At 39.0% G+C, this 16288-nt stretch overlaps 1 protein-coding gene and 1 long non-coding RNA gene across 12 annotated transcripts in view; one reads left to right on the top strand and one right to left on the bottom strand.

Annotated features, from left to right (window-relative positions):
• Nucleotides 1–16288, top strand: part of LOC129448842 (leukocyte elastase inhibitor) — a 58137-nt gene that overhangs the window by 11939 nt on the left and 29910 nt on the right. For 5 of the 11 annotated variants that reach the window (XM_073872594.1, XM_073872593.1, XM_073872592.1 and 2 more), the window contains exon 1: nt 7624–7809. The exons of 1 other annotated variant lie outside the window; for it this stretch is intronic. In XM_073872594.1, the coding sequence (XP_073728695.1) occupies nt 7639–7809 (171 nt within the window). In that variant the 5' untranslated portion in view covers nt 7624–7638. Of the gene's footprint in view, nt 1–7499; nt 7810–8702; nt 8751–8858; nt 8982–9072; nt 9191–9350; nt 9494–9579; nt 9748–10691; nt 11329–16288 lie in introns of those variants that run through there. 5 more of the 11 variants (XM_073872597.1, XM_073872598.1, XM_073872596.1 and 2 more) reach the window with 5 other exon arrangements.
• LOC141367315 (uncharacterized) lies at nt 8788–15155 on the bottom strand. The gene is made up of 3 exons (XR_012371655.1): nt 14671–15155; nt 9092–9167; nt 8788–8948 (listed from the first exon to the last, which is right to left on the bottom strand). It is a non-coding gene; the product is annotated as an uncharacterized lncRNA (long non-coding RNA).

The raw sequence follows: 16288 nt of genomic DNA, 5'->3' as shown, positions 1-16288 counted from the left end.
TGCTTCACTCTCACCTGCTCACATAAACACGTTTTCACGCAAATGCGACTTTTGAATATTATAGTAACATAAGTACACAGCTTGTAAAGTAGCCTAAAACTGCATATAGTATAGCACAAGGACGATTTAATGAAAACAAACTGCACACAGTTCTAGTGTGTGTTACAGTCACATGAGACGAATGTGTTGTGTTTATTGTTCATGTATATTTAGGGTGTGGCAGCGTACGTTATAATAAAAATCCTCGCCACAAGACCTCATTCATCTGTGACTCATAGGAGGCAACTCGACTTTCGAGGAATAGGTAATGATTTTATTTTATCCACCTGTTTGTTAGGTCATTCTTCATTTGTGGTGGCAAGTGGTGTCCTTCTACTTTATAAACTTTATGTTTCAATGTTTGTATTCTGTAGGATAACACTATTCGTGCACTATTAACAAATACATTTTTTTTGTATGGTATGTTTATATTTTATAAATAATATTATAATATTTTAATCAAAATTTTGATAAATACATACATAGGGCCTACTTATATTTCCTAAATGTCCCCTGATCTTAAAAATCTAAAAGTGTATGTTTCACCAGTGTATGATTGTTACGCCTCCCTGTTTCCCCCTGCTGGCTCTGCTAAACAGTGCAGATGTTAGTTGGGTAACAGGTGCATTCTATTTGTAATTAACCCTCTTATGTGGTGTGGGTATAAAAGATCTGTGGCGCCTGAGTCTCGCTCTCTCTATTTTTTTTATAGTATATATACATTTTCCCCCCTTTATATTTTTTTTTCCCTATGATTGTTTGTGTCAGACTTTATGCATATTTAGTTACCACACGCGCGTGTTCTTTTTTTTCCCTAGACGTATGTTGTTTAATGTTTTTTTTGTGTGTTGACAATAAATTGGTTTATTGTTTGAATCATTTGTTGTTCTCCTCTTTTATGTTGCGGTTTATGAGCCAGCCGTAACATAAAAATGGGGTCTTGTCCCGGATTTTGAGCGTTTTTGTTTGAGGGAGTATTTTTATTGTCTCTTCAGGATTTCCTGAGAATCGGCTTGCACTCCGGTTAGTTAGAGTGTTTCAGCTGGGCTGCCTGTGCGCGGTCCTTCCGTCGGAACGCTGTTTGTTGTTTTGTTGATTTCTTTCTATTTTTGTTTGGAGTTTTTGGAAGGAAATCCTGGGTGGGGGTACGCTTCTCGCGCAGCTGAACTCATTTGGGGAACAGCTGTTACGAGGTTTAGCGTTTCAAGTCGCCTCGAGCCCGGCAGTCCTTTGAAGACTAGTTAGGTTAGTTTCAACAGGCAGACATATCGGAGATGTAAAGCCAATGGAAATCCTGGTGAGTACTCTAATTTTTTCTCTCTCCCTGTGTTTCGCTTAAAATAAATTACAAAGAGAGCATTTTTTTTTTTCTCTCGCGTGTTGGTACTATGTGCTAGTATGCCATTGTAGGACATAGGTGGACGTTTGTGTAGACCGGTTAAAACATTGGTTTTGTTTACACGGAAGTCTTGTGTTAGGGACAACAGTAGGTTATATGATTATCGGGGTGAAATCACTGTTGTAGCCTATTGAGTATTGTATGACACGAGAGTGTTTACTATTTGTAAATTAACACTGCATCGCGGGATGATGCACGTCATACAAAAATTACTGGTGTAAATCGGTTTTGATTTTGTGTTCACTTTAAAACACTGGAATTGTGGTATTGAAACAGACTATGGTCTGTGGAGAATAATTTGAATCATAAAACTAATGAATTTGGGTTTGTTATTCATCTTATGTGTTCTAGTGTTGTTATAGTGGATTATTTAGCTAGGCTGTATGAAAGATTATGTCAATAGGGGTAATATTGAATAATCATTTAAGTCTAGGATGTTTTCTGGCACTTCATATTTTAGGAAGTCAATTTATTAACTAATCTTCATTGTGTGAATTTTTTTAATACTGGTTCAAAATGACGTCCAACGAGGAATTGAATGTAGAATTTTCTGAAAGGTTTCTAGATAGGTGCACCAAAGAACAACTTCTAGAACTTGCAGAGAGTTATGCTATTGTTTTGACTAGTAGTGATAAGAAGCGCAAGGAAGATTTGTTAAAGGCTGTTAAAAGCCAGTTGATAATTAAAGGAGTTCTTGTTATAGGAGATGAGAGTAGTTGTGGTAAGGTATTGCCTCCAAGTGTAGAGAGCGATTTAATGTCAAGAGAAAAACAAACACAGTTTGAAACTGGGAAACTATCGTTTGAAGATACTCAAGTATTGCAAGAGAGAGAATGGGAAAAACGTGTTCAGTTTAAAAAATTGGAGCTTGAACAGGAGCGTGAGCGTGCTCAGTTTGAGTTGAAAAAATTAGAGTATGCACGTGAGAGTGAACGTGAACAGAGGCAGTATGAGATGAAAATGCTAGAGCTTGAACTGGAAGTTAAAAAAGCTGAAGCTTCTAAGTCCGTTCCGGTAGGGCAGACTTCTTTTGATGTTGGTCGAAACATTAAGATGGTTCCTCCATTTTGTGAACGTGATGTAGACAAGTATTTTGCCCATTTCGAAAGAGTTGCTGTTTCTCTAAAATGGCCAGAAAAAGTCTGGACTTTACTTTTGCAGTGTGTTTTGACAGGGAAGGCTCAGGAGGTGTTTGCTTCTCTTTCTGAAGAAGAAAGTGTAGATTTTAAACAGGTAAAAATCGCCATTTTGAGAGCATATGAATTAGTGCCTGAGGCTTATCGACAACGATTTCGGGGTTACAAAAAACTTGAAAAACAAACTTATGTTGAATTCGCTCGGGAAAAGGAAATGATGTTTACAAGATGGTGTCATTCTCAGAAGGTAGAAACCTTGAACCAGTTGAGGGAGTTAATTCTTGTAGAGGAGTTTAAAAACTGTGTACCAGGCTCGGTATCTACCTATTTGAATGAACAAAAGGCCTTGACCTTAGCAAATGCAGCTGTGTTAGCTGATGAATTTGTTCTGACTCACAGAGTTTCTTTTCCTGATAGAGCATCAAGTGATCAGAATAAAAAGTTATTTAGAAATCGGTGGACACCTCCAATAGTTACATCAGGTACGGTGGCAAGTGTACCCCCTGTGAATTTGAATGTTCCATCTGATAAAAAAGGTAGGGTGGTCTGCTTTTATTGTCATAAAGTAGGACATAAAATCTCTGAATGTAACGCTTTAAAGAAGTCAGCTAAGCCAGTTGGATTAGTTGGGCTTGAGCCACTGAAGATTTGTGCATACGAACAGAATTCTGCGTGTACTAAGGTGATATCAACTCAGGCTAACGTTGGGGATCATTATACAGAGTATGCTCCATTTATCACTACTGGTTTTGTGTCTCTGCCAGGACAAGAGGAAAAAGTTTCTGTGCAAATTCTGAGAGACACTGGAGCGGCTCAGTCCTTTTTGTTAGAGGGAATTCTTCCACTCTCATGTCAGACAGCAACAGGGAAGGATGTGTTGATTAGGGGGATAGAAATGACTTTCTTAAAAGTTCCCTTACATAAGGTACATCTTTCTTCTGATCTTGTAACTGGTGAGGTGATTGTTGGAGTACGATCTTCTCTCCCTGTGCCAGGGGTTACTTTTATACTGGGGAATGATCTTGCTCAGGGAAATGTTTGGGGAACATTAAAATCTGTACCATCTACTGTTGTAGTCTCCAAGCCTGTGTTTACAGATATTCCTGATGAGTGTGGGAAAAAGTTTCCCCATGTGTTTCCTACCTGTGCTGTTACCCGAGCTAGAGGAAAACAACTAAAAGCCAACCAACTGTGTGAAGGTGAAGTTTCTTTAAATCCCGACTGTGAGGTAACCTTAGAGGGAACTTTACCTGTTTGTTCTGAGAATTATGCTGAGGAAAGTGATTTACCCTCTAAGGAAGTTGGTAGTGAGACAGGTGAAGATGTATCACTTAGCATGACCTTAACTGATAACATCATTCAGGATTCATCTGATTACTTTTCTGAGAAACGTGTTTCTCAGGAGGATGGGATATCAGAACAATTTTTGTCTTCTCTTTTAAACGTTTCTCGAGAGAACTTGATTCAAGAACAGTTAGCTGATGCAACTCTTAAATCTTTGTTTTCAATTGTGTGTCCTGAAGGAGATATTGAGACTTCGTTACCTTCCTGCTACTTTTTAAAAGAGGGGTTGTTGCTTAGACGGTGGGTCAGTGAAACTGAACCAATTACCAAATCTTATATTCAAGTGGTAGTTCCTCTTAAATTTAGACAATCTGTGATCAGGTTAGCTCATGATGGAGTGGCTGGACATATGGGTGTGCGGAAAACGTATGATCGACTGCAGCGAAAATTCTTTTGGCCCAAATTAAAAAGAGATGTGTCCAAGTTTATTCGAACTTGTCATGTGTGCCAACTCACTGGTAAGCCAAACCAGAAAATCCCTGTGGCTCCTCTCCAACCTATTCCAGCAATATCAAAGCCATTTGAGTATTTGCTTGTTGATTGTGTAGGTCCCTTACCTAGATCAAAGACAGGTCATCAGTACTTACTTACAGTTATGTGTTTGTCTACTCGATATCCAGCTGTGTATCCTGTTAGGTCCATCACTACAAAGTCTATTCTCAGAGCTTTAACTGATTTTATGTCAACGTTTGGCATTCCTAGAACTATCCAGTCTGATCAGGGCTCTAATTTTATGAGTCACCAATTTGCTAAAGCTTTGCGACAGTTAAAAATCAGCCATAACATTTCCAGTGCATACCACCCTCAGAGTCAAGGAGCCCTAGAAAGATTTCATCAGACCCTGAAGTCATTGCTGCGGTCATATTGTGTGGATCTTGGCTCTGATTGGGAGGAGGGGTTGCCTTGGCTGCTTATGGGTGTTAGAGAAGTTATTCAGGAGAGTACTGGATTTAGTCCCAATGACTTGGTCTTCGGACATGAAGTTCGTGGTCCTACTGCAGTTCTTGCTGATAACTGGATCCCCATTGAACCCTCTAAAAATGTTCTTGATTACGTAAGTGGGTTTCGATATCGGCTGTATGAAGCTCGTGCAATTGCCCAAAGGAAGCTGGGAAAGTCGCAAAGAAAGATGGAAAGGTTATTTAATAAGCAAGCCGTGTCTCGAAAGTTTAAGGTTGGAGACCAAGTATTAGCTTTGTTGCCTCTTGTAAATAACCCTTTTCAAGCCCGTTTTGCAGGTCCTTACCCTGTTTTAAAATGCCTCTCTGGACAGAATTATCTGTTAAAAACACCAGAACGACGTAAGGGAGTACAGGTTTGCCACATAAATCTTTTAAAGCCTTATTTTCCTCTTGCATCTTCTGTTGGTTTAGTAACCACTGTGTTTGATTCCTCACATTTGAGTGAAAAGGAAACTTCCTCTTTAAACGGCTTGTCTCTGGATTGTATTGGAGATGACTACGTCAATCTTCCTTCCCGAGGTATTATTGAGGGACGATTGGATAACTCGGAGATGTACGAAAACTTGATCCATCATTTACCCCATCTCTCTGAGTCTGAGAAAAGTGACATTCTTCAGTTAGTGGAGTCTTTTCCTAACCTGTTTTCTGATGTGCCTAGTTGCACTACCATTATTGAACACGACATTGATGTGGGAAGTGCTTTACCAATCAAGCAGCATGCATATAGGGTAAATCCTATGAAGCGTGAATTGTTAAAAAAGGAGGTTGTTTACTTATTGAAGAACAACTTGGCTGAGCCCAGTTTTAGTGCTTGGAGTTCCCCCTGTCTTCTCGTAAATAAGCCTGATGGATCTTATAGGTTTTGTACCGACTATCGTAAGTTGAATTCCATCACTAAGCCTGATTGTTATCCTTTACCCCGCATAGATGATTGTGTGGACCGAGTGGGTTCTGCCAAGTTTGTGAGCAAATTTGATCTTTTAAAGGGGTATTGGCAGGTCCCATTGACTTCTAGGGCAAGGGAACTTTCTGCATTTGTAACACCTGACGACTTCCTACAATACCGTGTTATGCCATTTGGCGTTCGAAATGCTCCAGCCACTTTCCAGCGCCTTGTTAACAAGGTGTTGTCTGGATTAGCTGGTTGTGAGGCTTATTTGGATGATGTGGTCTTGTTTAGCTCATCCTGGGCAGACCACTTAGTCCAGATAAGGGAGTTTTTTGTTCGTTTGACAGAGGCCTCTTTAACTTTAAATCTGGCAAAATGTGAATTTGGAAAGGCTACTGTCACTTATTTAGGTAAGATCGTGGGAAATGGACAGGTTCGTCCAATTGATGCGAAAATTGAGGCTATCTGTGCTTTTCCAGTACCTACAAATCGCAGAGAATTGCGTAGGTTTCTGGGAATGTCTGGGTATTATCGTGGGTTCTGCCCAAATTTTGCATCCATTGTGTCACCCTTGACCGACCTTATAAGCACTAAAGTACCTTTTGAGTGGACCACTGTTGCTCAGCAGGCATTTGATGGAGCTAAAGCTCTGTTGGCTTGTGCCCCCGTGCTTGTTGCACCAGATTTTTCTCAGCCTTTTTGTTTGGCTGTAGATGCAAGTGATACGGGAGCTGGAGCTGTTCTCTTACAGAGGAGTCAAGATGGAGTAGAGCATCCAATCTGTTACTTTTCAAAAAAATTTAATGTTCATCAGAGAGTTTACTCCGTTGTTGAAAAGGAGGCACTTGCCCTTGTCCTAGCTATTCAACATTTTGAAGTTTATTTGGGGTCTTCGGCTAGTCCCATTGTGGTCTATACAGACCATAATCCTTTGGTGTTTTTACATCGAATGAAAAATCACAACCAGAGGATAATGAGATGGTGTCTCATTTTACAACCATTTTCCCTTGACATTAAACATATTCGAGGCAGTGAAAATGTCATTGCAGATGCCTTATCTCGAGTGTGAGTTTGTATGTTTTGTTGTGCTCCCTATTTCCTTCTCTTCTCTTTCTATCCTGTTTCCTAGGGCCCAGGAAGCCGGAACCAAGTGGAGTGGGGAAATAATTGGAAGTGTTTTCTTCTCTCTTCTGCATTCCTTGGAGGAATACTTTTGTGGGGGAGGTGTTACGCCTCCCTGTTTCCCCCTGCTGGCTCTGCTAAACAGTGCAGATGTTAGTTGGGTAACAGGTGCATTCTATTTGTAATCAACCCTCTTATGTGGTGTGGGTATAAAAGATCTGTGGCGCCTGAGTCTCGCTCTCTCTATTTTTTTTATAATATATATACATTTTCCCCCCTTTATATTTTTTTTTCCCTATGATTGTTTGTGTCAGACTTTATGCATATTTAGTTACCACACGCGCGGGTTCTTTTTTTTTCCCTAGACGTATGTTGTTTAATGTTTTTTTTGTGTGTTGACAATAAATTGGTTTATTGTTTGAATCATTTGTTGTTCTCCTCTTTTATGTTGCGGTTTATGAGCCAGCCGTAACAATGATTAAAAAATTTTTAAAATTAAAAATGTTATTAAGCTTCAATTTTAATGGCATATTAAACTAATTTTAAATGCATAACAATATATTTTTAAAAAGAAAACAAACAAGATTTTTACAAATGTTTGCCTCTCATTTGCCCCACCCCAATTGAAAAATGACCTTGTTTCTTTATACAATGGACAGTAGGCCTATACTCTCTAATAATACCATTTGCAATGAATCATTCTGTATCTCTCTCAGTCTCACTTTCACTTTTGTTCAGGTTGTGAAAATGGAGTCTTTGTCTGCAGCAAACACACAATTCTCTCTCAATGTGTTTAAGAAGATCAGTGAGATAAACACTAGTGGAAAAAATGTCTTCTACTCTCCTCTCAGCATCTCCTCGGCTCTTGCCATGGTGTCACTTGGTGCTAAAGGAAACACAAAAGATCAGATCTTACAGGTAATGTAACACAGAGTTCAGTTTCTGCGCCTTTGGGCTTTTATATACAGAACTGTTGTGAGCAATTGAGAATTGGGTTACTCGGGTGCTTATAAATGTCCCATGAAAGGACAATGCATGCCTACAAATAAGCAGGAGTGTTTCAATAAAAATATAGTCTCTTGGATAAAGGCAGAGCTGTTTTCTTTGCGGTAGGACTTATTGTTAACGACATTCACCTGAGCATGTGGATATACTTGTTTTATTTTTTCAGCAAAAGCATGTGAAATATTAAACCCAAAACCATATAACATATGAACAAATAATCAAATGAGCCCAAATTCAACTATAATTATATTTAATTCCATCTCTAGTTTTGTCTATGCTAAAAAAAATTAAGAAATCCCAAATTATCCATTGTTAAAGGTCACGTTTTTCTTGTGTTTTCAAAGCCTTGATTGTGTTTACGGTGCACAATATAACAATGTGTTCATGGTTTGTATGTAAAAAACACAGTATTTTTTACATAATTTACTTATCTCTATAGCGCTGTTTTCACTGTCCTAAAAACGGTCAGAGCCGTTTGAGCTTACCTGGCGCCGTCAGCCAAACCCATTCGACTAAAGAGGAATGCCATAATAAATTAAACTCCGTTCCGCATTTTAGCTACAGCCTGCTACTTCCTCAAATCCATTCCACTTGGCTCATTTAGGGTACATATAATTTAAACTCCATTTCATGTTTTTGAAAATTTTACTACTTTCTACCACAAAATTCAGTAAATGACATCTATGAATGCGTATTTAATTCACAGTTTTACACATTTATTTCAAAAGTGTATTCACGTGAAATTTTAGGTTATTAGAATTGAGAAAGTTGTATTTTTTGTCAATTTTTCATCTATGTTGTTGTAGGTTCTGTGTCTTAACAAATCTGGACCAGATACTGAGACAGCTGATCAGGTTCAGTATGAATACATGAGACACAAACCTCATGACTTTACAATAACAGTGTTTGATGTATTTGTCCAATTATATTTGTGTCGATGTACAGAGAAATCTTCTTTTCAGCAGGAGGATCTCATTCATTCCAGCTACAACAAACTCATGAGCGAGTTGAACGAACCAGGAGTCCCATATATGTTGAGTCTTGCCAATCGTCTGTATGGAGAGAAATCCTATCAGTTTATTGGTGTAAGATGAGTTTATTCAGTCTCTCACTTGTGTTAATAAAGATTCTCAGATCTAATGTGACTTTCACTTCATTTCATTTGTTGTGTTATAGAAATTTATTACTGACTCACAAAAATACTACCAGGCTGGACTGGAGTCTGTGGACTTTATAAAAAACTCTGAAGCTGCACGCGTCAACATCAACAACTGGGTGGAGAAAAAGACACAAGGTTAAAACCACTGTGAATCTTTTTAAAAGTTAATGTTAACATATGCTTACAACATAAATGTCTCTTTGATGCTTCCTTGCAGTGAAGTACTTTAAAGTTTGTCTTGATTTGTGCTATATAAATTAACAAGTTGGTTATTTAATATCTATTTGTATCACAGGAAAGATCAAGGATTTGGTGGCTGTGGGGTTCCTCAATGATTCAACGCGGTTGGTTTTGGTGAACGCCCTCTACTTCAAAGGGACTTGGGAAAAAATATTCCTAAAGGAAGACACTGTTGATCAACAGTTTAAAGTGAACAAGGTGAGATTCAATGATCTTCTTGTGTATGAACTTCAGTATTTTGACATGAAGGGTTAATGTATTATGATTTCATTGATGTTTGGCAGAATGAAACTAAACCAGTGAAGATGATGAATCAGACGTCACACTGTTCTCTGGCCTTCATCCCAGAGGTGAACAGTCAGATCCTGGAGCTGTCGTATATCGGGAGGAATCTGAGTATGTTGATCATCCTTCCAAATGAGATTGAAGATGACACCACTGGACTTCAGAAGGTGAGACAGGAGAGATTGGGTAAAATAACATGAATTATCATGAATAGCACAAACTGAAAATCCATAGTGTTGGAGCCATTCTGCATATTGGCATGGGTTGGCGCTGTGATCTGCCACTAGTCTTCTTAAGACGGGGACTAATTACTGCAGGTGTGGCGCACAGCGAGGTGCATGGTTTTTGACCGTGAGACACGGCGTGCTGTAGGCAAATCTTTAAGTTGATTTATGTTGAGAGTTAAGTTGATTTCAGAAGTGTTTTATTTTTCTTTATGTTAATAAATGGATTGGCATATCTGACTTTATTTTTGGACTTATGAAAGTTTATTATAATTGCTTTAATTATTTTAAGCCAAGAGGAAACATTACGTCGCATACACGCGTACAAAACGACTTAAATGTGTGCCGACACATAGAAAGAGTTACCGACCAGAAGCACCATTGACTTCTATAGCATTTTTTTTCCTACTGTGGGGCTTTTGATCGGTTTGGTTAAACATTCCTCAAAATATCTTCTTTGTGTATATCAGAATTAAGAAATATATACAGGTTTATAAAAGTGGCGGCTCTTGACTGGTCTTCCGAGGGCGCCAATTCAAAATATGTGTTGCTCGTGTTTTCAAAATATGTGTTTGTTGAGTCATGTGAACCTTTTGCATCACGAGTTTTGTCAAAATAAGTGCCTGCTGCACACGCGTCAAAACCATTTATGATAAAAAAGACGCTCACATTCACAAAATACATGCAAGACACTCTCTTAACAGTAAACTCCAAGTACGCATGAGATTGTGAGTATCTGGCAAACGCGAGTGTCTCTTTTATCATAAACAACAATGAAGTAATTATTATCACAGGAAAAATACTTTTACGCTGTTTTGATGCTCAAGTTGAGTTTTAAGGGGTGAAATTATCCACTAACGGGACATTAACATAACTCTCTTATCCAGCTGGAGAAAACACTGACCTATGAGAAGCTCATGGAGTGGACCAAATCTGACAACATGACTTCTGATAAAGTAGAGATATCTCTGCCTCAATTCAAGCTGGAAGAAACTTATGACATGAAGAATCTGCTGGTGAAACTGGGAATGGTGGATGCTTTTCAGAAGGGGAAGGCAAATTTTTCAGGCATGTCCTCCAAAAATGATCTTGTGGTGTCTGAGGTGATTCATAAATCCTTTGTTGAAGTCAATGAAGAGGGAACAGAAGCAGCAGCGGCTACTGGTATTGTCATGATGACCTGTAGTATGTACTATACCCCTCCAAAGATCTTCAATGCTGATCATCCCTTCCTGTTCTTCATCCGACACAATCTCACCAACACCATTCTGTTTTATGGACGCTTCTGCTCTCCATGAGCTCCTCCTGCTGGTTTGACCTTCTGAAGAGCTCTAGACTGGGGTTATGGTCATGAGCTGTGTTCTGTATCTCGTATCTAAGAAAAGGTTACGGTGTATAAGAACAGTTTATAAATGCAAATGTTGTGTTTATATACTGAATATAACCAGATTTTTGTTTCCCTATGCTTGCATAAAATGCATTTCATTACAGATGCTATTAAACAACTTTAAGGATTGAACTAAACATGCCTGTTACAGATACTTTACATTACGCAAGTACTTCATACTCTAGGTAGATTTTGTAATTGTGGTAAATAAAATTGTATAGCTAAAAAACATTTAAGAATTGTATCTTGACGTGTTTAAGAGGATCAGCGAGATAAACACTAGTGGAAATGTCTTCTACTCTCCTCTCAGTATCTCCTCAGCTCTGACCATGGTGTCACTTGGTGCTATAGGAAACACATAAGCAGTTTTTTTTTATAAATCCAATATAAAAAAGTATTTGACACATCAGCATTTTTATCAGTAAGGGGATTTTTAAGTGGGCTATTGACACAAAATTTCCACCAGATGTAGCCATCAAGCCAAATATTGAATTCATACAAAGAAATCAGAACATTTAAGTATACAAGTTGAGTCATAATAAATTAAGTGAAATGACACAGGGAATAAGTATCGAACACACAAAGAGAACAAAGTCCAAAATGGCATAAAGCCAGGAGATCACCTGCAATCTGTCAGTATTGAGAGATAAACCCTGCCCCCTATCAATACTAATTGATATCAGTTGCTTTAGTCCTAATTGATGGCCTATAAAGACTTCTCATTACCCAGGAGGCACACAGGAAAGACTTCATGATGGGTAAAAGCAAAGAACTCTCTCAAGATCTTCGTAAGAATCTTACGAAAGTGGATAGAAGGACTCACCAGAAACTCCAGAAATTTCCAGACCGTCAACAACGGAGCTTTCTACTGCATTATTATGGCCTAAGGTGCGTATATGAATCTTGCATTTGCGTCCTTCCATGTTCAACTTATCAATGAGCTTCCTGGTGCAGAAAGTTCCTGTGCTCCCTGGGTCCAGAAAAGCATACGTTTCAATAACCTTGTTTCCCTTTAAGCACTTCACTTTAACAGGTAAAATGGGAAGAATTCCATTGCAGTGGCCAGCCCCTATATGACAACAAGCAGAGGATGTTGCACAGCTGTTAGAAGAATTTGACTGCTCAGTAATTTTCTGCTCACCATCCTTTTGATCCATTTGAGTAACCCTTTCCTTCTCTCCTATGTGCAAAACACTGGGGTGCGTTCGGTTGCACTTGTTGCAAATTATGCGCCTGTCGCAATTCTTACTCAAGTGTCCTGTGCACAAGCAAGCGAAACACAGACCTTTCTCCTTTGGAAAGTCTAGTTTCTCCCTGTGTGTCTTCTTTCCCAGTTTAAAACATTGTTCCAAAACATGATTACTTGCACCACAATACAGGCAGGAAATAGAATCATTATTGGTAAAGAATGTCCCTTTGTTCTGAGCCTTTTCCTTCTTGTTAAGATCTGGTTTGCTGTATCCGTCCTCAATGACCACCTGTGTTGCAAAGCTATTTCTTCCCAGCCTAGGTTTCACATGAAACTTGCTTCCTTTTGTAGCTCCTTTGATAACAGGTGAACTATCCTGTATGTCACCAAAGACTGGATCTGAAATTATTCTGACCTGGCGCTCGATGTACTCCACAATGTCTAAGAATCGTGCTCTTCGACCAGTTCTCTCCAGTATCTCACATGCCCTTGCTCTCCACCCATCTCTGAGTTTATACGGAAGCTTCTGACTCAAAATCTTTATGTTTGCTTGCATGTTAAGTTCTTCTAAGTACTGAAGATCATCCATAGCGTTGGAACACTCACGGAGGAAGAGTCCATAAGCTTTAAGTGCTTTGGAGTCCTCGGCTTTGATACTTGGCCATCCTGTGACCTTCTCCATATATGCCTCTGTTATCTTAAACTCATTTCCAAAATGCTCCTTTAGCAATTTTTTAGCAACAGTGAATCCTTTATCTGCAGTCATATGAAGGCAGCTACGCACCATATCCCTTGGCTGCCCCCTTGTAAATTGCTCAAGGTAGTACAAACAGTCTCCTTTGCAGCTGGTCTTTACTTCCACGCAGTACTCAAACGCCTTCATAAATGTGTTGAACCTTAAAGGATCTCCATCATAAATTGGAATTGCGCGGCAGCAGTTGTGAAGTTTGCATTTTAACAAGGAGAGCTGTTATGTCATTCTGTTGTTGCAGCAAATTGTAGAGTCCTGCTGTCTGATGTTGGTCTTGTACGGGTGGAAACACTTGTTGGCCTACAGTGTGTTGTAAGTCTTGAATGACAGCTGGCTTTGGCAAAATAGTTGATGTGACTAATTGTGAAGCATTGCTTTGTAGTGGTGGATAAACATGTCCCTGTGAGGGAATAGGTACAAATACTGAGGCCTGTGGATTGAGAGAAGTGGGCGAGAGCTTAGATCTAGCCCCTTTCCTGATATAGGAAGCCATTCCATCAGATTGCCTTGAATGGACGCTACCACCGACCTGTAACACTGCTAGTTTAGCAGAAGTGGCAGCTATCTCAGTATCCAGCTCAAGCTGCTAATTCCTTTTCCTCAAGATGAGCTCCTGTTCCTCCAATGCCTGATTGTCCTTCAAGGCAGCAGCTCGAGCCAAGAGAGCGGCCTGTTCTGCCCTCGCCCTGCATCTGGCTGAAGAAGTGGACGATCTACTACTGGAGGATCCTTTACTTGAGTCACAGTGCCTTGACTGCACGTTTGAAATGCTGTCTTGAGGTTGAATCTGATCCTCCTCTTCCTCATCATTTCCACTAGCAGTTCTTCTTACATTGCTGAAATCAACCTCATTTCCATTTTCAGCATTGACATCAAAAGTTTGAGTTTCAATTTGAACCGGCATATCATCATTATCATCATCCATTTTGGTAACTGAACAAGTTTTGGTGTCATACAACCATTGATTTGTACCCACAAAAAACTCATTGAAATTCAACATTTTAGCTCTGTACCATATTTCATGTTTGTCTGCTTCATCAGCAGGCAATAAACCCAATAAAGATGTATGTACATGCTGTATTTCATCGCACAACTCATTAAACGTGTTAAATTCATTTTCAACCTGATTTACATGCTTTTTATCACCCATTAATTTAGCAATAGATTTCTTTTTGTTTGCTAGTTTACCAAATTTAGACTTTCTTTCCTTTTCTAAAGTGCTTATTTTTTCCAACAAAGCTTTGGGTGTTAATTTAACCACACGTTTTTCAGTTACAGTTTTTACCCCTTCATTCACACAAAGTTCAGTCTCAGGGCCAAGCTGGCCATTTTCCTTTTCAGCCATAATGACCACACAAAGTGAATTGGCTTATTTAATCAAAAACCCCGAAAACAGTTTTGGGTTGCGCAACAGTTAGTCTAAACGCACAAAGTTATTTTTAGATGGTTACGAGTTGCTACCAATGCATTGGTTTTACGCGAATGTGTACACACAAATTAACATGGCCATTCATAATATCAGCGCTGATCATCACATACCCCAATAGTGCGTTGGCCGGCTTGATGAATGGTGTCCTGACGTAATGATGTTGGTATTCCGTTGACCCTTTAACTCGCTCTTGTAGAGCTCCTTTCAGCAATCGGCAACTCCAAACATTTGCCCACCTCAAATCCGGGGTTTCCAAACGAACACAGTTAAATCCACAATATAACCGTTCCGCGTCCTTACGATGAACGATTATCCATTGAAGCAGTTTCCGACCTAAATGTACTGACTATGTCCTAACAAAGTCTAGTACTGGTTGCACATAGAGTGTATAAAGTTTTGACGTGTGCCCGTGCAGCTTACACCAATCAACATTGAGACAATTGCGTATTATATTATCTAGCAAGTTTATTTTCCTTATGTATATCATACAGCGGCAATAACTTGACTCATAATACATACCAAAAACAACAAAACCTATTGTTCCCTGTAGCAAGCTAAACACCAAAGCACAGTCGAAAACTGTTTGCTTCCCAAATTCGCAACACCTGTGTCTTCTTCTTCTTCTTCTTCTCTTATTTAATGGCGGACTGCAAACAACGTTTAGGTGCATGCCGCCACCTACTGTACTGGAGTATGTATATCATTTCATTTTAGATCCTACTCCACAATCCTGAGTTTTTTAAAAAGATAAATAGTGCCTTCCTAATCATTCTAATTCCCTCTCCTTCGGATCCCAGTATCCCTACCAGATTCCATTCCCGTCCTACCTCCTGAACCTTATCTTTAAAAATCTGTCTTTCCACCTCATTCAATGTACAATACAATAATACATGTTCAACATTTTCTTTAACCCCACAATTTTCACAGTTCTCACTATTCCTTGTCCCCATTAAAAATAATGTACCATTCAATCCTGTGTGATCCACTCTTAATCGTGTTATTACTATTTCCTCACGCCTAGTCGTTTCCATGTGATTCTTTATACTGACACTTTTTTGTATTTTGTAATATCTTCTACCTTTCCTGTCTTCCTCCCACCATTTCTGCCATATTTCAAGGCCTTTCTTCTTAACCACAGCTTTACCTTCACCTTTTCCTAATGGAATTGTTACTGTAATTACCTCTAGTAGTGCCTCTTTAGCCAGTTTATCTGCCACCTCGTTCCCTTTAACCCCTTCATGCGCTGGCACCCAACAAAACTGAACATCTATGCCACCCCTTTGTAATCTATATAAACTGTTAAAAAGTTCTAATAGTAAGACCTCTCTGATTGATGTTAATGACTGAATACTTTTAATTATGGCCAAAGCATCTGAGCACAGAACCACCCTATCAGGTCTGACCTCTTCCACCCACTGTAGTGCAATAATGGCTGCTACTATTTCTGCTGTATATACTGATAACCGATCAGATAGTCTTTTGGAAACATGGATTTTAAATTCTGGAATATATATTCCAACTCCCACACATTCCTTTTTATTCTTAGATCCATCTATATAAATCTTTAAATAATTAAAATAACTATTTCTTAAATCAACACCTGTGTCTGAATTTCCTTTAGGTTAAATCACCCGGGCTGACCCAAGATCAGCTGAGCCATACGCTCATACCGCCCTCTAGTGGCACATGGCAAAATTACATAACACAAAATAAATAATACAAAATGAA

Source organism: Misgurnus anguillicaudatus, chromosome 10 (assembly GCF_027580225.2).
Source record: "Misgurnus anguillicaudatus chromosome 10, ASM2758022v2, whole genome shotgun sequence".
In the NCBI taxonomy this organism is placed as follows: domain Eukaryota; kingdom Metazoa; phylum Chordata; class Actinopteri; order Cypriniformes; family Cobitidae; genus Misgurnus; species Misgurnus anguillicaudatus.
Note: the sequence above shows the minus strand (reverse complement) of the source record. Positions and strands in the feature narration are given on the sequence as shown.